This window comes from Amblyomma americanum, chromosome 11 (assembly GCF_052857255.1).
Source record: "Amblyomma americanum isolate KBUSLIRL-KWMA chromosome 11, ASM5285725v1, whole genome shotgun sequence".
NCBI classification, from domain to species: Eukaryota; Metazoa; Arthropoda; class Arachnida; order Ixodida; family Ixodidae; genus Amblyomma; species Amblyomma americanum.
The window spans coordinates 23,053,334-23,074,372 of NC_135507.1; the positions used below are offsets into that span (position 1 = coordinate 23,053,334).

The following is a 21,039-nucleotide window of genomic DNA, read 5'->3' on the forward strand; positions in this document are numbered from 1 at the left end:
CAAGCGAAAGAGCGATTGAGCGTCATCATGAAAATTTCGAACATGTTGGAACCTCGCCGCGACGACTCAAAAACTGGCTTTTGCGCCGCGGCGGCAGGATTCGCTTGCATGTGAATCAGGCTTTAGGCACCTGTGTTGTGCTTGAATAAAGTCCTGTACTACTGCAACTACTACAGTATAGAGAACATGCCTGGAGCGGGGAGTCCTCCCTTCTATCGGACTCACTCACTTTCTGTAGAGAACATACCGTGAAAGCTTCTGTAAAATCCGTGGAGGTAGAAAAAAAAACGCTGGAGTCCACTTTTTAATGCGTTAGTGAAAAAAGCTGCGTTAGGCTTAGCTAAGCCTAATCAAGAAAAAAACGCCGGTTTCTTTTTTAATGCGTTAAAGAGAGAGAACAACTTTATTAAAAATGCCTTCAGAATCGGTTAGGCTTCCTCCACGCGGGGAGGACAAGTTAGGCTTAGCTAAGCCTAATCAGCTTCGTGTCGATTTCTATTTAAAGGCGAAAGCCTTTAACGGCTCATGCTCCCCTCCGTACGTTGCGCTCTTGTGTTGATGGCCTCAGAGACCACCGCAGAGGTAGTAATCTCGGAGGCCATGTTGCGCCATTGGTAGTTCACTGCGCATGCGCGAGGTGGCGCCACAGGCACATGCGCCGCGCCAGACGCCTCGCAGCTGTCGACAGAGTCGGGTTCACTGCGCATGCGCGAGATGGCGCCACCGACGCGCGCGCCGCGCCACCAGACGCCTTGCAGCTGTCGACCGCGCCGGTGAGTCGGGTGCCGCGCAACCTCCCTTCTAGGGCAGCGCGTATGTAGTAATTGTGTTCTTAACATCTTAACCACACATCAGCGACACAAGCAGCAACACCGCGCTAAAGGCTTCCGCCTCACCGCACTTAAGGTCAACAGTTACCCCTGAATTTTGTTTCTTTTACTGTAGTTTCACATGGCTTTGTTTACTGCACACTAGACACATTGCACAGAACAGCGAGTCTTGCCATGACAGTGACGATCGAGGCTTTGGGGCGTGGCAGACAACGTATGGCGATGGAATTTGCCATTGCTCGCTCTATTTCAATTCTCTTCGTGGCTGGCCTAGGCGCTACCACGTACGCCCTCTATTGCGAGGATCAGCCAGTGAGGCTACGCAGGGCGCATGCGCGTTGTTTGCTAGCACCTGACCAGTGTTGCGAAGCATACAGACCTTTCCGATTAGCCAGTGGAACTCGTGATAAAAACCCTCTTAGATAACGCGATCAACACGTGCGCTATTTTTTTCATTTTTCTGCAAGCTGGGGCTGACCGAATCGTCACAGAGACGTCTCTAGGCCAGCGCCAAAAGCATTTCGCCGCTGCCCCAGTACCTATCGAAATTTTCCGCCGGCTTAGCAAAGGCGTCTGCTGATAAAGCATAAGAGCTACAGCATGCAGTGCAGACGTTCGCCGGGTGTTATCTCGGAATGACTCCGGTAAATCGCGGTTGTTTCTTGGTGCGCCCGGCCTTCCTGCCAGGCAGTGCAGCAAATGCGTACTAGCGTCGTCCACCGCCGGTGCCAGGTATGTTTCAGCTTCGTCTCCTTTCTAGAAACGTTGGCGTTCCCGACGCCAGCAACTGCCAGCCTGCTTTTGCAGTAGGCATGGGTACGGAGTGGGCAAAACGCGATGAAACGGCCGCTCCTGACGCACGTTAGACCCAGCGGTCGCTACAGCGTAATTGCGTTCAATGTCGCTGCGCTGCATGCCGAAATATGTCCTTTATTCGCACCGTTCATTCGAGGATGAAACTGCCCATGTTGTAAGGTTAGACCAAGCAAAGACTCGAGCATAAGAGTAATAATGATATTCACCGCAATCAGTCCCGGCAAAAAAAGGGGGGGTGGGGCGGAAATAATGCCGAGGTGCTGTCACAGGTCAACGCGGATGTCATGTTCAATGGCCAAGCCATTTTAGAAGTTCTGCTTTGTTTCGTGGATGTAGGTGTGCTGGTTGACTAGACAAAACCGGCTCGATGCATCGAAAAACGTTAATTCTGAAACGCCGTGTATTCAACAGGAACATTGAAGACAACTCTATCCCATTATTGTTTTCAGTGCAATATCTGGCTCTTTCTCTGTGTTTGTAATTAACGTTTGTCCGGCAGCAAAGGAAATTGAATTCAAAAATTTTCCCGCCACTCGATTCAAACTTGTGACGTCGGCACAGCGGGCTGGTGTCCGCCGTTTTGAAATGAACGGGTGTGTAGCATAGCCTCTGAGATTCGCGAAGTTTACTTGCGAAATTGGCCGCTGGTGGCGCCACCTGTATCTCGGTTTTTATTTTCTAGCTTATAACTCCCCCCCCCCCCCCCCTTTTCGGCGAGAGTGGCTTTTTAATGCGTTGCGATTAAGTGTCCGGCGTTGGCGTGTCAAGCCTCGGTTGGCAGGAGGTAAAGTGAAGAGAAGGAAGCCCCTCAGGGGAGATGACAGGTGATCAGAGGGGCATCGCGGTTGCCAATCAGAGTCGAGGGGTGGGAAGAGCGGAGGAAGTACGGCGGGTGCGTCACACTGTGATTGCTGGATTGGAGAGGGGGTAGGGCGTGTCGCAAGGCAACTAATGGTCTGAAACTGTCAGCAGCAGCTCTGCCCCGGGTACACACTTATGCTAACACACACCCTGCCACCTTAACTGCATTGATCATCTCCAAACTTTTTATCCTTAGAATGCCGTAGTGTTACGCATGCAGGCTAACTTCAATTTATCCTAAGTGTCGCTTTAATGTGTCTATGACACAGGTTCAGCATGACGAACACTTCTGTGCCAGAGCTCTACCTCACAATTTTCTATATTGAAGTGGAAGCTATGAACTTGAGGCGATGACTTTCTTAAATATGCTGTTCTCATGCGCTTGCAAACCAGTCACACAGTTGTGGAAACCTTTACGAAGTGCTCACAGCTTTTATCCCACTGTGAGAAATAGAGATGTAGTGTATGACACACCGTGGAGGAGGGTTCCGGGTTAATTTTGACCACCTGGGGTTCAACATGTGCCGAAATTTATAGTACAAGGATTATTTTAACTCTGCCTCATCAACATAACATCAAGCTCAGTAGCCAAACACCATAGAAACTGAGCTATTGCAGCACTTTAGTTCGGCATATTTGGTTAAACTCATAGGAGCACCAGGCTAACCACACTTGTATACTCTTAAGCTCAAAGCGACATCATAAGTATAAGGCTTGTGTCACATCTGCAGTGCAAGCTTGAAGTATCCGCCAAGCTCAAGGGATTGCTGTTGCAACTGCTAAATTAAGGAACTAATGAAATCAAGGAATTAAACAAATTAGGGAACAATCCACCCACACTATCACTGCCAACCTCACGTAATGAATATGGCAAAGAGCCTCGCAGTTTTCGAGTGAAAGGTGCTGGCAAAATTAGAATGATCAACATGCACACTACAAATACTACAAACCGCACAAGGAGATATAAAAGAGCTAGGCACAAGAAATGTTCCAATGGAAGGTATAACAGGCAGCAGCAAGTGTCTGGTCACTATTCATGTTATTCCCCGAATTCACATTCACTTTAGTTCCCTGAATTTTAGAATCGCACAATCCTTCACTCCACTCATCCCTCACAATTCAACCTGCCCGCGGTGTCTGGGAGAACTTCCGTTAGCCTGTGCATGTTTGCTCTCAGGCAGAGGAATTGCCCACACACTAACCTGCCGGTCTTGGCAACATGTGCAGTGGACTTGCTTTGGTGCCTTTCTTGAACTATTCTTTCTTGAGCTATAAAGCTGCTTGACCTCTAACAACTTTGCTGCCTTCAACAGTGGAAAGAATACATATATACACTCTATTGCCAGCACACTTTAACAAACTTGGTATTTTGGCTTATACACATTGTAACACTGTACAATTCATGCCTTCGGATATTTACATGGTTGGAAGCAATTAGGATATGGCCAGTGGCTATGTCTCTTCTTCAGAGCTGTCTTCAAAGTATGCTTCAGAGACTAGGGAGAATGATCTTTCCGATGATGGTGGTGGTGATAGTGCTCCTTCCTTTTCTGCTCCACGTTTCTTTACAAGGTCTTTCTGCAAAGAGGTTGAATTTCCGGCGTCTAACTGCAGCTTTGCGGTCGCATCCTGGTTCAGCACTGCTTTGGCCTCCTTGGTCGAACATGAGTTTGGTGATGTTGATGCGAAAAGTGGTCGAACAGCTATTTCATTCCTCTTGAGCCTCTGCCTTTCATCAGATGCTGTAAAATCAAACAAGAGTCATCAATGAACACAATCCAATGAGTTTTACTTATGCCTGCAAATGAATACCGGTAAACGCACCAAGTCAAAATGACCTACCTCGGAGGCAAATAAAAAACAAGAGGCAAAACAGCTTAACTGTTTTATTTTAGCTAACATATTCATGTTCAAACGCCAATATCAAAATTTTGTTCCTGCTCCTAAAATCTGAAGGATCAGCATGTCGCCAATGAGTGTTTGGCCCATTCTGTAGAGTTGTGTGAAACACCAAATCGAAAGCCTCAAGCCAACTTCAACACTCGGAGACTGAAAACAATTTTTTATCCAACACAAGTTTTCCCATCCATCCCGCAATTGCTGCAGGCTGCCTGCAAGTCGCCCATTTGCACTCCTGTGTGAAACACAGCTTTTTCAGAGTGATGTCACATTTTTACTCAAAAGCATTGCCTTCCGACAACACTACGACATTAAACTTTGTATGCAGCCTCCATGTAGAAATGAGTGCACGGCGTTATGTTGCGACTGGGCAGTAAAGGGCTAAAACAAGGCCTGTGGGCCTAATATTTAATCACACCTACTGGTATCCACATCACAGCTGTATGCCTGCCTACAAAAGGAAAGGCCGGCCAAGTTTTTCGCAGATGGCGCACATAAATATGAGTATGTGCTTGTTAGTGATAGCTGCAGATGGCAAGAAATGCGGCTTAGATGTACCCGTAAAAAAAGCTGAGGGCGCTTGATCCAGTGAGTTATATGTATAAGAGTAACAGCAGTGGTGCGTCCTTCAACACCAGCGCTATGGAAAGCTTTGCTATGTGACTGGTTAATAATGAACTACACTTCATGAAGTTGAAGCCAGTGGTTACCTGGTTTCAACTTAAGGGTAATGGAGTGGATTCCAAGAGAAGGCAAGCTTTCAAGCGTAGCAGGGGGTGGCAGAAAGTTAGGTGGGCGGATGAGATTAAGAAGTTTGCGGGCATATAGTGGGTGCAGCTGGCAAAGGACAAGGTTAATTGGAGAGACATGGCAGAGCCCTTTGCCCTGCAGTGGGTTTAGTCAGGCTGATGACGATGAAGTAGAAGCATTGAGAATGACAACTGAGATCACTTACAGATCATCATCGTCAGCCTGACTACGCCCAGTGCAGGGCAAAGGCCTCTCCCAGGTCTCTCCAATTAACCCTGTCCCTTGCCAGCTGCGGCCACCGCATCCCTGCAAACTTCTTAATCTCATCCGCCCACCTAACTTTCTGCCGCCCCCTGCTACGCTTGCCTTCTCTTGGAACCCATTCCGTTACCCTTAAGGACCAGCGGTTATCTTTCCTTTGCATTATATGCCCTGCCCAAGCCCATTTCCTCCTTTTTATTTCGATCAGGATGTCGTTAACTCGCATTTCTTCCCTCACTCACTTTGCTGCTTCGTCTCTTAATGTTACACCTACCATTTTTTTTTCCATAGCTCGTTGCATTGTCCTTAACTTAAGCTGAACCCTTTTTGTTAGCCTGTATGTTTCTGCCCCATAGGTCAGTACTGGTAAGATACAGCTGTTGTATACTTTTCTCTTGATGCACATTGGCAAACTGCCATTCATGATCAGAGAGAACCTGCCATATGCGCTCCACCCCAAACTTATTCTTCGTTATTTCCCTCTCACGAACCGTTTCAGCGGCCACTATCTGTCCTAAGTACACATATTCCCTTATCACTTCCAGCACCTCGCTACCAAATGTGAACTGCTGTTCCCTTGCGAGGCTGTTCAACATTAATTTGGTTTTCTGCATGTTAATTTTTAGACCTACCATTCTGCTCTGCCTGTCTAACTCACTGATCATGCTTTGCAGCTCATCTCATGAGTGACTTAGCAAGGCAATGTCATCAGTGAATCTCGAATTACTTAAGTATTCTCCATTAACTCTTATTCCCAACTGTTCAGAGTCCAGGCCTCGAAACACCTCCTGTAGACAAGCGGAGAATAGCATTAGCGAGATCGTGTCTTCCTACCTGACACCCTTCCATATAGGAATTTTAATGCTGACTTTATGAAGGACCATAGTAGCTGTGTAGTAGTTATAGATATCTTCCAGTATTTTCACATAAGACTCTTCTACACCCTGATTCCGCAAAGCCTGCATGACTGCTGAAGTTTCCACTGAGTCAATGGCTTTCTCATAATATAGGGGTGGGTTACATTCTGTGCATTTTTAGAAAATTTTAGAAAACAAAATTTTACGAACTGACAGGAATAACTGAACACATTGTGCAACGAGCGCAGGTTTTCTCTCTGAATTTTCAGGTGTCTCCTTGCAATACATTTTAATTTACTAGTAATCGACATCCGTGAGACAGCAGTGCATGCAAGCGTGAGCGTCTAGTTCTTCGCAATCAAAAATATTTTGTGCCCCGAAAGTTTCTTTATAAATAAAAATAATTGCAGATCCTTTTTTTGCAGTCATCGGGCATTATCATCACAATTCACTGCGTGTCAGTTCCCGTTTAGTAGAGTGCTGCCAATCGATTCGGTTGATTCGTATACGTGTGGTACAGCTACAGATAGCACCGTGGTGCCACCCAGTGCATGTTCTTATCTGAAATCACCCAGAAATAGGAAGGGGATGGCTCGGAAATAAGCAGCGATGTGTTGTGTACAGTAATTTGCATCATTTACAAAATGCCTTGAGTATACAATGCCTGCATGTATTGACAACCGCTTTCAATAAATCACTTTTTCCTGCCACAGTTCAGGAGTAACTGTATTCCATTGCCAATGAATGCAACCTTGCCAAATTTAGAGCTGTTACCATCTCTACTTCGACCCTAGACTATAATTACCTTTTTCCTTTGCACTCCCAATATACCTTGATTTGTCATACCAAACCAACTACTTTGTAATTCTGTCCCTCTCATTGTGTTTATTTTTACCTGTTTTGAATTTATTTTGTCATGTGCAATCATTAGTTGCATGTTGGCTTTCTCATCCCCCTCCCACCCCATTATGTAATACCCTGCATAGGTCCTTAGGTGTTCAGATAAATGATGACAATGATGATGACAGATTATGGCAATGCTTTGCATAAAAACAAATGACAGAAAAAGCTGTAAAAGTGAGGCAACAACAACACGCAAGCTGCCTTGAAGTATACAATATGGTTTGTCAAAGCTGTGTGCAGCACCAAACCCAGTGCATGACATAAAATATATACTAAGGCAATGAGGCTTGAAGGGATGCCCCACAGGCCACTGTACTCTGAGACCCCACCAATGCCTCGGGTGTTGAGCTCAACTTGACAATGTTTCAGCAAGGTTTCAAGACAGAGATGCAGGTCTCTTTTGTATCACCAATGATGCTGCATTCAAACCATTGTTACCATGCAGGGCCCTTCTCCTTATTGTGGAACTGGCCTCTTCTTTGGATCCACAGTCTAACGCTGGCAAAAAAAAATGTTCATCTAGCTTCAGCAGCAGTGCAAAGCACCCCAAAACAGATCAAACCTGTTTCATGCCCTTTCAAGATAAAAGCTGTTTTCCAGACAATAGCTTAACTCCGGATGACAACGTAGGCTTCGAAGGAAGGTGATCTCGTACTTTGTGTAGGCATCAGCGTTAGAAGCTTGGCGATCCGGCTATCCTCTGGTGTCTCCGGTACCAGGTTTATGTGGAGAGAAGACTTCTTCAGCAGTGCTCTGTCCTTCTCCGCCTGGTGGTGCAGCTCTTTCTTCTTGTTCTACAGCGCATGCCGGAAACAAACAAAACGATATCAGTAAACGTGAAGGCAAGGTGGAACTAATCAACGTTCTTAGACAGTTTCAGTTTCGCAGCTTTCCATTCCCCCGCCGCCCCCTGGCGTGCCTACCGTGGACATTGCTGGAACTAACAGCACTGCAATCGCGCTTTTCTACATGTCTTGCGCGTCGTCTGAAACGCCTCCGTTAAGGCGGGCGGCACTGCGCCAATACCCGCAGGTAAATAATTTTTTTACGGAGAGAACAAATAAAAATGTGGTCTAGTTGGTTAATGGTGAAAAATACGACGCTGTTTGGAGGGCACAAGAGTTTACGCACTGAGGTTGGGATGAATGACATGATACTAGAAAAGGTGTGCTTCACCTTTTTAAGTGTTCTTTGTCTCATGCGATCCAAGCAGTTTAGTTTTTCACTAAGTTCTTTTCGCAGGTTATAGCACTTCACACCAATTGGATTTAATGACAGAACTATTTCAGTGAACAAGCATTGGGCTGTGCACTATCATGCCACATGCTGATGACAGGAACGACAGGTGACCCGCCGCGGTGGCTCAGTGGTTAAGGTGCTCGGCTACTGATCCGGAGTTCCCGGGTTCGAACCCGACCGCGGTGGCTGCGTTTTTATGGAGGAAAAACGCTAAGGCGCCCGTGTGCTGTGCGATGTCAGTGCACAATGTCAGTGCACGTTAAAGATCCACAGGTGGTCGAAATTCCACTACGGCACTACGGCTGAACCTCTTTGAGTTCCATGGACTGTACCTTCTGGGACTGCTGCCTTCAGTGGCAGGACCTTGCCCTTTCTTCTACCAAGCGGCAGTTGTCTGTGATGAGCAGGTTCTGACTTCACCGCCTGTTCATCAAGATTTGCCGAACACCGGTCTGCATGCAGAGATATTTAAGCCACTTGCTTCTGTCAGGATTCTGTCAAGGCCGGTGACATAGGCTGCAGCTTTCAACAGCTATCATGCAGCTTGCAGCCATTCACGTTGCAGCTACCACCTTGTTGACAACAGCCTTCGAAATTATATATTGCACTACCTGTGGATAGCTCTCTCGACGAGTAGAAAACTCCGTATGCCTTCCATGTTCATTGTGCCTATAGCTTCATGTTGCCAGTCCGTGAAGGGCAGCGTCACACCCTCCAGGTCACCAGTACATATGTAAGACTGGTCTCAGCAGAGCAGGAAAGCAGCACCAGCTCACTTGAATGAGTGCATACGAACGGCTCGCTTGAAGACAACTTAGTATACACACTGTCGATGTTTGGATCTCTGGACTTATTTATAAGCCTGCATGAAAGCACACTTTCTGGGCAACTTTCGGCTGCACTGCACGTTTATTGGTTTTGAGATTCGCTTAGAAAGAGAGGAAAAGAGTTCAGGGACGCCGCCGTGCAGCGTGGATTTCCCAGGAGGAATTCGCATCTATTGCCTGCTTACAACGTGCTTGCAGTCCTAAATATTGTCGGCCTCCAAATGACGCTCACATATGCTAGGCAAGCCAGACAGCTGTCCTTATGACGCAGTACCTGCTCTCGTCTACTAAAGTGGCTGTCATCGTGAGTTGGTGTGAGAAAACGATGATCGGTGGAGTAGTTTTTGTTGCCACTTGTGCAGCCGGGCGCAAAGCAGTATGGCATATGTAACACTTGTTCGAAGCCACCAAGTGCACAGATTTCACCACAAAGGTTTTCACAATCACTACGAGCACCTTTCATGCAAAAACTAGCTTGAAAATCGGACTAGCCTGCCGTAACTGCAGCGAGCAAAACTCCCGCGACAGCAGATGATGTAGAAAAGCCCGACTGCAGTGCCGCTAGTTCGCACGACCGCCATTTTAGCCACTTCCCGGGCAGAGCTACGAAAATGGAATTCAAAGAACGTTGGTACTAACAGCACTCTTGACATGCCATGTCTCTGCCTGTAATCCTGCCAACTCCACTTTGTGAATACTAAATTCGGTCTCTGCGGTAAGGGGTACATTATTAGGATGCTCCTGACATAAAATTGGAGCTTAGCATTGGCAAAATGTTCTGCCCTAGGGCAGCAGCTTGAGTTGTTGACATATATATTCTGACATAAGCATGAAAGGGATGATGGATGAAGGCGACAAAAATGGGACAAGCATTACAAGTAAACTTCTCTTCTGCAAGCATGTAACAACACCAGCTCAATTATTTTAATACATATACGCTATGCATTTCAACTAAGATTTCAAGCAATAATTGAAAGGCTTCTGAACAATAACAGACGAAAAAAGGCTTTTTTGGACCATTAGTCCAAGGTGGCTGACTACAATGGTTAGCTAATTAAATAAAATGTATTTACAGTTCAGCCCTTAACAATGACAATCAGGTGCCACATTGTAAAAGCAATCTAACTAAGCATTAGTGAACGCCAGTGTTTAGATTTTGAGAGACCCAAATTTCCTTGCTAGGAAAAAAGGAAAGAAAAAACTGCCAACCAAAGGAATCATAAAGAGATGCTTGACATTTTGGGGCCACCTTGGCTTCTCCTTCAAGAACGGTCGGCTCCAAAACATCGGGTAGTTCTTACCAAGTCTTTTGGTTGGAGTTTTCCATTTATTTCTTCCTAGTTTATCACCCAGCCAAACATATTTTTGTCGGAAATGTTCATGTTCGAGTTTCCTTGGTGCTATGGCAAAAGAAACTCTCGCTGCCTCGGGCTGTGAAACCAGAACAGGGTGACTGAAGAGCGCACGCATTTACAGGCACTTTTTGACCACTGTGCTCTGATTTCTTGTGCCCAGAGAGCTAGAGTTCCGTGCACTGCTGTGTGAAGGAGAATCACTACTTCAAAATCTAAAATTGAAAAATTAAATCCAAAAACTGACCTACTGCTTTAGACTACTAATCACAAAGGAGTACTTAACTAAACGTATAAGATTTTTTTTTATTTATTTAACTCTTACACCAAAGCAAAGCAGTCATATTGCTTTCTGCTGTCTTCAACAGTTGATGCTACAATCCCACAGAAAGCCTTTTTTACAGTAACAGTTTACAGTTACATGCCTATATTTAAGGACTGTTAAAGGAACACAGAGAACTACCCCATCAAATTTTTATTAGCAAAATTCAATTCTTTGGCTTTCTGTGGCTGATGACCTTCCTTTTTGGCAACAAGAGGTATAATTATTGAATGAAAACTTGTAGTTGAAAATGGATATAATGGATAATGAAGCCAACAGATGTCTGCCTGCATGATGCCCGGCTAGGCATCGACATTTCTCCTATCAGTGTAGCCCAGTTCCAGTTACTTAGGATGCCTAGCGATTTCTGCCTGCTGCTGCCTATTAGAACAAGATGCCTCCCAGACTGCCCCTCAGTTTGGCAGCATCGCGCAAACTTTTCACATGCAACTTACTTCATCTGCTTTTTGCAGGTAAGCTTGTATAGCCTGAAATTGATTGTTTATCTTTTTGCGCACTACTGCCAAACTTAGTTTAATATGTATTTTCGGTTCTGTTTTCACTTGCCAACTTTACCAATCATGCCAAACTCAATACAGAACGTCTGGAAGATTTAAAACATGAAATGAGTGCGGAACTGCGTTCTGGCAAGGACAGCGTGACGTACTGCAGTGACACATGTGATGAAACAATAAAAATCAGTACTGATGTGAAAGCGCTGAGGCAGGAACTGAGTGAGGTGCTGGAGAGTAATGAGAACTTCATAAGTGAAAACAAAAACCTCATGTAGAAAGTGAAAGAGTTGGAGCACTACACCTGCATGAACAACTTGGAAATAAAGGGTGTGGAACATGTCAAGAAATAAGTTGAAGTAGTGAAAAAAATTGGTGAGATCATCAAAGAGCAAGTGACACAAGTGAGCAAGTTCCACAAGGTTCCCACCCAAAAGCCTGACGACCAGAATATCATCGTTCGCTTCCATCGGCGAGATAAGAGAAATGCTCAAGGAGGGAAAATTTTTGCCAAGCAAAACGAGACAATTATGTCTTGAGGATTGTTGATTCCGATGGCTTATATAAGATGACGTAAAATAAAAATAGTTTATCTACATTTTTTTGCTCTTACAGTTTTGTCATGGATTCTTCGGGAGCATGTGCTTATTAAGACTATGATGAATTTAACTCTGTTTGGAACAGGCTCTAATCAATTATCGGCTATGCATTTGAACATTCGTACTATGCGTCATAAAGGTGATCATATAGATGCACTGCTTTCATAATTAAAAATAAAGTTTGATGTCATCTTGTTCACAGAAACATGGCTGTCCACTCTAGATGAATATGCTCAAATTAATAGTTATAAATGTAATGGCATAAAGAGACATTATGGGTGTGGCGGTCTGGCAATTTATGTGAAAGATTCTTATCCGCACAGATTATTAGACTTTTCGGTCGTAACCCCTGATGTTGAATATTTGTCTGTAGCTTTACCACATGTTATAGTTATTATATGTAGAGCCCCTCCTCAGGCAACAGTTGTATTATGTATTTCCAATTTTCAGAAAGTTTGTTTGAACACCTTCTTTCTGCAAAACTTCTGTTTGTGGTCATGGGCGATGTGAACATCAACTTACTCTGCGACGATTGTAGCACCTGCAAATTCAAGAGCATTGTTTCTTCCTATGCATGTTGTAACCACACAACTCTGCCTACTAGACTGACCACTCAGAGAGCCACATTATTAGATGTTTGTTTTTACTAGCCACATGTCTTCAGAACCTTTGTCTGGTGTACTCAGTTGTGATATCAATGATCATTTACCCGTATTCTGTTTTTTCCCTGTTAAACGAAATACGCATCCTGTTAATAGTCAGCTGCACACATAGAGAGATTCATGACGTTACACTGTCCAAATTTAAAGCACTAATTGACAATCAAAGCTGGGATGACCTATACAAAACTTGGGATGTAAATAGGGCTTATGCTATATTTATCGATACCTTTCTAAAATGCTATAATGAGGCCTTCCTTTTATTTGAAAAAAAAAAAAAACTAACGAAATTTAGGAAACCCTGGACGACCAAATCCCCCTAGGAACGTATCCACAAGAAAAATAAAATGTATCACGAATTCGCCTAACACTGTTGAATAAATTTAAGGCTTTCAGAAATAAACTAAAATGCACCTAAAATACACCAAAACGAAGTACTATGTCCAGCATTTCTCCAAAATATGTGATAATTACAGAAAATTCTGGAAACAACTAGGTAACTTACTTAATAACGTGCTGTGTAATACTGATGAAATAGCCATGCCCGATGAAAATCTTGCTGGTTTTGACTTAGCAACAGCTATGAGCTTTTGTGAATGTAGCAGATTCTATTGCTGATAAACAGTTATTCCACATACCAAACCCTTGTCACACGCATACCGAATTCGTTTACGCTTACCTCAATGATGCCTAATGAGGTGACCATGCTAATACATAACATCAAAAACAAATTATCAGCTGGATACAATGGCATAAAACCTATCACATTAAATATGTGTCTGCGTCCGTGTCAGAAGTTCTAGCTCCCATTATAAACCTTATGTTCATAACTGGTGTATTTCCAGATGACCTAAGAGTTGCTAGAGTTTGCCAGATTTACAAAGGTCGCAATAGAAATGAAACTACTAAATACAGAAGCATCTCTGTTCTAGATATTCTGTGTAAAACATTTGAAGGTGCCATCAACCACAGTTTACAAAGTTTCTTTGCCAAATATAACATTGTAAATGGTTCGCGGTACAGGTTTTTGAAGAATAGATCTTTAGAAAAAGCCCTGCTAACAATTAAAGACAAAATTACCAATAACATTGAAGTGAGAAAATACATGCTAGGTTCGTTTTTAGACTTTAGAAAAGCTTTTGAATGCATTTATTGTACTGGCCTCTTCCACAAATTTTTACGGTGTGCGTAGCATTTCCTCACCTTGTTTTCTAGTTATTTAGCTAACCGCTTTTAGTATGTCCACATTAACTCTAATAATTCGGAGAAGCTACCCATTCGACAAGGTGTGCAACAGTGCTCAAACTTAGGACCGCTCCTATTTAAAACTCAGATTAATGATATACCCAATATAACAGATTCAACAGACATGGTAATGTACGCTGATGGCACAAACATTTTTTTTAGTGATCGAGCTCTGTGGACACTTGAAGCTCTTTGCACGTAAATAGCCTTCACTCCTGGTTTCAGGCAAACATACAGTCATTAAATCTTCCGAAGACGCATTACATAATTTTTGGGCCTATTAACACCATAGGACGACAGGCCACCGCGGTGGCTCAGTGGTTATGGCGCTCGGCTGCTGATCCAAAAGAAGCGGGTTCGATCCGAGCTGCTGCGATTTGTGCAGTTTCTATTGCTACAATCTACCCATGCATGGCATTCATATTTTGCCTATTTTCCAATCCTCACTCCAAAGGTTTGTAACACGCTGACAATATCCAACTTTAGGGTGAGGCAAAGTCTGGCACAAGCTACAGAGACATGGATTCAAGAGCTGTTTGTTAACAAAGCTTTAAGTTAACAGCTCCCATCTAATGTCGCAGAAGCAATTTGTGTTTCTGTACCCGAAAAGACTTTCGCAGGAGCTGGTTGGCAGAGTAGTCATCCCGCCAGCGGTCTTGCAGGTGCTCCAGCCTTTGCAGAGCAGGTGTCACCACTTTGACTTTGGCCTTGTCGTCGACGTCATGCTCGAGCTTGAACATGGCATCAGTGGCCATCTTTTTGCCAATTTCCTTATCTGTGAGCAAAAAGAGAGAAAATACTGTTGTCAGCTCTTGTCACGTATCAATTCGGTTACACTGGCAGCACACATTAGCTTGTTTCAGAATTCCGAATCTAAGTGTAACACTGAGAGCAACATCAATAAATTGTTGCAGACATTTTTACAGGCAGCGTGAAGCAACCAATGGCTGCTCAGACAAGCTCAAGTTGAGGCTGAGAAAAGAATGGCCACGGCAATCATATAAAATTCAGGATGCTAAAGCATGAGATATTTATGACATGCTGTTGTACAAGCGGCAGCACAAGCAGCAGGTTATAAAAAGTTCAAGCTTGATTTATTTGGTGTGTGTATTTCAAAGAGATAAAATTCTACCTGGTGCAGTAAGCTTCATGCGCATTAATAAAGTTCTTAATTTAAAACCTTGTTTTCGTAAATTCAAAGCTGCTGCCGTGGCTGGCGGCCGTGGAACCGACACCTTAATGCTGAAGTCCTAGAAATGCATAACTTCTGCCCGACGTTTCCAATGCATGGGAATTAATGGGTTAATTTGAGAGTGGATTAATTCCAAGTTTCCCTCCACTGAATAATGCCCTCACTTCCACACAGGGAGCAGAAAGAGGCATGTAAAAACAGTAGTGAAACATTATTACGGAGGGATTATTGGGGATACTAAAGAGCTTCGTGTGTGCAGCTACCCGTGTAAAAAAAGTCCTATTCTTATTGTGCAGCACACTGTATAATCTGAATCCTGCTTCTGCAGCGTGGCCTGCGAAAAGTATGAGAAAAGTTCTCACCGTCCGGGGCTACTTGCTCATTCTCACTGGGATCCCACCGTCTTTCTTGGCGTCTTGCTCCAGAAATGATCTCGTAATCCATGTTCTTGATGTGCAGAACAAAAAGCAACAAATGTAAATCTTGCAGCTCAAGTACACAAACAATCACTTACTGAAGCAACTTATGACAATCGTTAATTAAGAAGAAAGTAAGCAATGCCAACATTACGCAGAGTTTGAAAAAGCCCTTTTTTTTGTGTAGCAACTGCTGACTTGCTTCTTGGGCTGACTTACTTCTTGAACGATTTGCTGACTACTACTACTACTACTACACAGTAAACATGTTCAACCCCTTTGTCTTGAAGAATCTTTTGCCAGTCAACATGCCTAATATGTTTTACACATCTCTTTGCATAATATAGCACACAGTTATAGGTCTTGCATGAGCCAAACCGTTCTTGATCAAATTGGCACTTCTAATAATCAAAACAATAAAAAGACAAAGACAACGGGGCTTCCCAAATGTTTCTTAGGAAGCAGGGAGCCAAAGGAAATGACACTTTTTCAATGCAACACTTGACTAAGGCAAGAAAGAAAGCAGTTATACCTAGTCTTTTAAATATTCGACATTAGTGCTTCTTATCGATTTTGTTTGCACCGAAGTAATTGGTACTGCTAAATACTCTTTCATCTCCAGTGGCATTTTCAGTAGAATTTGCAAATCCACTTGTGCCAAATTTATTCATTAGCTCAAATCAAAATTAATAATATGACAGCAAAGCCAAGACCACACGCATATATGCATTTTAAGGCGAAAGCCTTTCTTGGCTTATGAGTAGTGCGGACGGAAGTTGTAGATGGAAGTTGTCTGCAAAAGTGTTCACACAAACTGTCAATCATAATTTGTATGGTAATTAAAACAAAACGTAAAAGTTGATTACGCAACAGTTGATAAGCAATATATATAATGATAATAGTGATAGTTAGTAAATAGTAAAAAAATAGTGACAGTGATAATGATAGCTGCAGATAGTGACACTTAATGCTAGAGATAGTGATGGTAGTGATAGTGATAATGACAGTTGATGACAGTGATGATGATGATAACAGATGGTGATAGCGATGATGGTGATGACAGTAATGATGATAGCGATAGTCGAAAAAGGTCGTGGGTTTGAGTCCCGTGCAGGTCGTTCGCACGTCACGATAGCCATAAACGTCGATATAGTTTGCCTGTCTCGGAAGCATAGATAGAAAGATAAAGAGGAGGGAAAGGCAGGGATGTTAACCAGAAAGGGGTTCCGGTTGGCTACCCTGCACTGGGGAAGAGGGTTTAGGGGACTAAAAGGAGGAAGAGAGAAGGGAAAAAGGCATAACACACCACACACACGCACGACGCTGTGTGCGTGTGTGTGTTATGCCCAACAACGAAAACTCCTTCAACAGCAACCTTGGCATAATCGCGCTGCATTGCAACAGCATTACAGCTTAGTCGTATCTTCTTTAAAAATGGATCTGACACGTTTTTTCCAACTCATTCCAGCTAAGCTACCTAACTATTAGCAACAAAACTGCAACAAAAACCATAGTGAGCAGTCAGAATATTTTTAATTGTTGGAGACACCATTAATTCTTTTGACTGAAACTGTACTTCCACCAGTGGGCTTGCAGGCAATGACCTTTTTTTTTCTCCACACATTACTAGATCAACTATACCACCACCGAATGTACTTAAAATAAAACTAACCAGACCACAGCATATGACCTTTGTACAAGATGTTTGTGAAAACCATCAACATTAGTGAGATTATATCTGCTGAAGGTCAATGGCCTCTCCCAGTATTCAGTTATCTCTGTTCAGTGCTGGCCACTAGCCATCATATCCCAGCAAGCTTTCTCATCTTTTCTCTCCAGGTGACTTGGCTACACCTGGCTACGCTTTCATTCTTCTGAAATCCAGTCTACTACCTAAACCGACCATTGGTTATCATTTGCCACATTACATATCCTGCCAGGTCCAGTTTGATGTCTTGATTTATGAGCTTGAGTTTGTTCTCCAAAAGCAGCAGCTATCTTTTAGTCTCTCAAGGTTACCTTTCCATTTCACTTAACTTTTCTATGCAATGTGCTTAAGCAAAAGAACTCATTAAGGCTGTTAAAAGAACAGCGCACATTTCTGTACATTCCTTTGTGATTTACAAGATATATTGATTGAAAAGCATGAAAGTGTTTCGAGTAAAAAAAGATGGATCTAAAGGTTCGGTCACAGGGGCTCACCTGTGGATCAGTCTTGATTTCGAAGTGGTTGTTGCAGAGGTGGCACTTCATGCGAAACTTGTAAATGGGCGTGGAGTAGTACATGCCCACCTTGGACTTTTCCGCGTTGTAGCGCACGCCTGTGCCTATGTGGTTGCCGCAGCCGTCGCACCAGATATTGTATGGCATTTCGAATCTGCACGAAGCAATGTAGATTATTGTCAGTGTTTATCCTAAAGGAAAATCTCCTCTTTTGCAGCTGTTGAACCTTTATTTATAACCTAAAAATCTTAGCTTACCGCTTGGCAGCTAATCAAGATCTCCAATACCAAGACGCCATATGTGCAGTCTAATACACAATTTTCATCAAAAAAATTTCCTAACATTTTACTAAACATGAAAACAAACACTTGGGTTCACAGCCATAAAACTACGAAACACTCTGCCCTCTAAAAATACGGTGGGGTGAAACTTTGTTTTGTCAAAAAATTTGTGATTTTGAGATTTTGCAACCAGAGAGAGAATTTTTCTTTTTCAGAAAATATATTACACTTGGGTATTCGCAACATAAAAAATAATTTTTTGGTCCTTTCTGACCATTAAGTGGACAGGAAAAGTGGGTGCATCTCAATGTGGTCTCTTTGTTGCAGATATCTGCAAAAATTCACTGCTCAAGTTTTCATCACAAATGTAAGTATTGGTTTCGGTGTGGAATTTGGCTTTGTTTGTAGTGCATTTCTCAGCCCCTAGGGCTCCTTCTATAGCTCTTCTGTCAGGGTAAGTTTTGACAAACAAAACGGTTTTCAGAAGCTTTAATGATATTTCTCTCAAAGCGGCATTTTTTGAGGCTTGTTCACCTTCTATTCGGGAAATACACAGCAAAAGTAAACAATTGAGTAAAAAAAAAATTCATGGATGCCAATTTTATTGCATAGAAAAAGCAAAAAAAAACATAATACATTCAGATTTTGTTCTAAGCACATAATTTTTGTACCAGCTGTACATAGCATTGGTTGCTACTCTCATACAAAATTTCAACTCTCTGCACATAGTTTTTAAGAAAAGTGGAGATTAGTAGGAAAAACAAACAAACATAAAACACTAGAGAAAATTTCAACCTAGTTTTGAACTCTAATGCAAGCTGCGTCTACCTTTAAGATTCCTTGCAAATTTATAGCCATAGGTGCTGCACAGCCAACTTTTGAAACAATTTTCAAAGTCTCATTCCCCCTTAAAAGCGCATCATCCATTCCATCATTCAAGCACTCACTTCAGCCAGAAACTTTCTAAATTGTGCAGATGATTCTTAGGTTGTCATTATTACACTGCCTTATGTTGTGTAAATTGTCATCGTCCATGTGTACATTCATTGTTTTCAAGTGAGTGAAGTTTGAGTTAAAAGCATTCTTTGTTATGATTACATGGTTCAGGGCTCTGCTTATGGATTCTGTAGCTATTCTGTGGTTTGGGTTTGCATTTGTATTTTTTCTATTTGCATAATTAACATATACTATTGACAGGTAATACCAGCTCAACGTTTACTCTAGGACCTCTTCCTGTATACTTTGCTTGCCACCGTACTCTAATATTTCAAGAACAATTAACTCAACCCAACAAAAGAGGACATCAAACGTGAGCAGCACCTTTTCAGAAATTGTTAAAAAATTACTGGTGTGCAAACGCAGTTTATCAAAAGCACTCCTTCTAGATGTTGGCAATACATGTGCTTCTAGTTAAGAGCATTGCTAAGGTTTTGCTTGGCACTGAAATATTTTGCCTCTAAGCACAGTAAAGCCGAGGGAGAGTGAAGGCTGGTTGGCCATTCATTGTAAAGCCCAAGAAAGCAAAGAGGACAAACATGAGAATGGGCACGATGCAAACAATAATAATGTTGTGCCCTCCTGTGTACTCTCCTGCGTGGAACTCTTGCATTTTAGTACAGTAAAACTAAACACAATGTATTCTTGTCATGCACTGTACACATTGAGCAATGAAAGAACTGCTGAGCTCCACAACAGTAAAAATAAAAGAAGGGTAATCTTGAACACAGCTGCATAATGTTTATGTTCTTGGCAAATATACTAAGGAAAATATTCAATCCTCCTCCCCATTTTCACTGAAGGACAATGACAGCTAGAGCACTCCTTGTGAGCTTTAAGGCGTGTATGGTAGTCATATTCTCAGATATGGATGCAGGTTCTTATGTTTAGCAGTAATTTAATAAAGCATAATATGCCAGCTGTTGTTTCTTTATTTTCGCGCGCAAAGAAAACCTGGCGTTGTAATACAAAGCGTCTACTATAGGCCGTGAATTTATTCTTAATATTTAATTGGTCGTCTTCATACTGGGTCACGCTTACCTGTGCCAACCATAACGTCATAAGCGTTGGGGGCATCCGTGTATATGGCCGCCGCAGTGGCTCAGTGGTTATGGAGCTCGGCTGCTGACCCGAAAGACGCGGGTTCGATCTCGGCCGAGGCGGTTGCATTTCGATGGAGGCTAGCTGTTCGAAGCCCGTGTACTGTGAGATGTCAGTGCACGTTAAAGAACCCCAGGTGGTCGACATTTGCAGAGCCCTCCACTACGGCGTCCCTCATAACCTGAGTCGCTCTGGGACGATAAACCTCCACAAACCAAACCTACACCATCCATGCATCTATGCTGTCAGATTGCCTACGTTCCGGTCGCTCTGAGAAACTTCGCTACAGAGCAAGATGCAGGAAACATCTACACACCTGATGACCAAAATCCCCAGGTGGAGCTTGCGGGCTCTGTCCCGCAAGGGGTGAGAGTTGCGGAATTTGTTGATGGATCCCTGGGAAGGAGTCCATTCTGGAGGGTAGTACTTGTTCACTGCCTTTCTTTCCGCCTAGAAAACAACCGCAGACATGATGTCATGACAAAGCGCAACATATCTGTGAGGTTGGCTATTGATTTTCACGTCACTTTTCTTGTTTCCGCACAAATTAAGGATAACAAGAGAGTGCCGCAGAGTGCCCAGAAGACAAGCAAGCAAACAAACACTGTCGACCGTCTGCTCACCATTTTCAGGAGTCAAGAGATCCAAGCCCAGACAACTAGGTTAAGCAGGACGACTTTCACAGCATAAATGCGGCGCCAGACACGAACACAGCTTTAGGTCTGAGTTTAATCATCCAGAGAAAGGCGTCAAAATCGAAAACAACGCAATTTCGTGTCCGATCACATCGAACTTGCAGCTTGGGATTGATACGTCTCGCAAATGACTGTTTCGCACTCGAAAAAAAAAACTCTAAATTTTTAAGGCATAACTACTATTTAAATACCTAATTAACGCC

At 43.1% G+C, this 21,039-nt stretch overlaps 2 protein-coding genes across 4 annotated transcripts in view; one reads left to right on the forward strand and one right to left on the reverse strand.

Moving 5' to 3' along the window:
* Positions 1-693: 693 nt before the first annotated feature.
* LOC144111152 (coiled-coil domain-containing protein 130 homolog) lies at positions 694-20,949 on the reverse strand. The gene is made up of 7 exons (XM_077644308.1): positions 20,765-20,949; positions 20,458-20,591; positions 17,743-17,917; positions 15,487-15,571; positions 14,535-14,707; positions 7,833-7,971; positions 694-4,249 (listed from the first exon to the last, which is right to left on the reverse strand). The coding sequence occupies exons 1-7, from the start codon at positions 20,765-20,767 to the stop codon at positions 3,960-3,962; spliced, it is 999 nt and encodes a 332-aa protein (XP_077500434.1). The 5' UTR covers positions 20,768-20,949; the 3' UTR covers positions 694-3,959.
* LOC144111151 (uncharacterized) overlaps positions 745-21,039 on the forward strand; it is an 88,196-nt gene continuing 67,901 nt past the window's right edge. For 2 of the 3 annotated variants that reach the window (XM_077644307.1, XM_077644305.1), the window contains exons 1-2: positions 1,429-1,562; positions 18,372-18,411. The gene's annotated coding sequence lies outside the window, so the exon portion shown is untranslated. Of the gene's footprint in view, positions 774-1,428; positions 1,563-18,371; positions 18,412-21,039 lie in introns of those variants that run through there. The other variant, XM_077644306.1, reaches the window with a different exon arrangement.

What these genes read in the sequence shown, in the direction of transcription:
- LOC144111152 (XM_077644308.1), bottom strand. An exon ending in AAATCAAGACTGATCCACAG is followed by an intron (nt 15,572 to 17,742) that starts GTGAGCCCCTGT and finishes CTGCACATCAAG; the next exon opens with AACATGGATTACGAGATCAT. An exon ending in AACGCTGATGCCTACACAAA is followed by an intron (nt 4,250 to 7,832) that starts GTACGAGATCAC and finishes TTGATTTTACAG; the next exon opens with CATCTGATGAAAGGCAGAGG.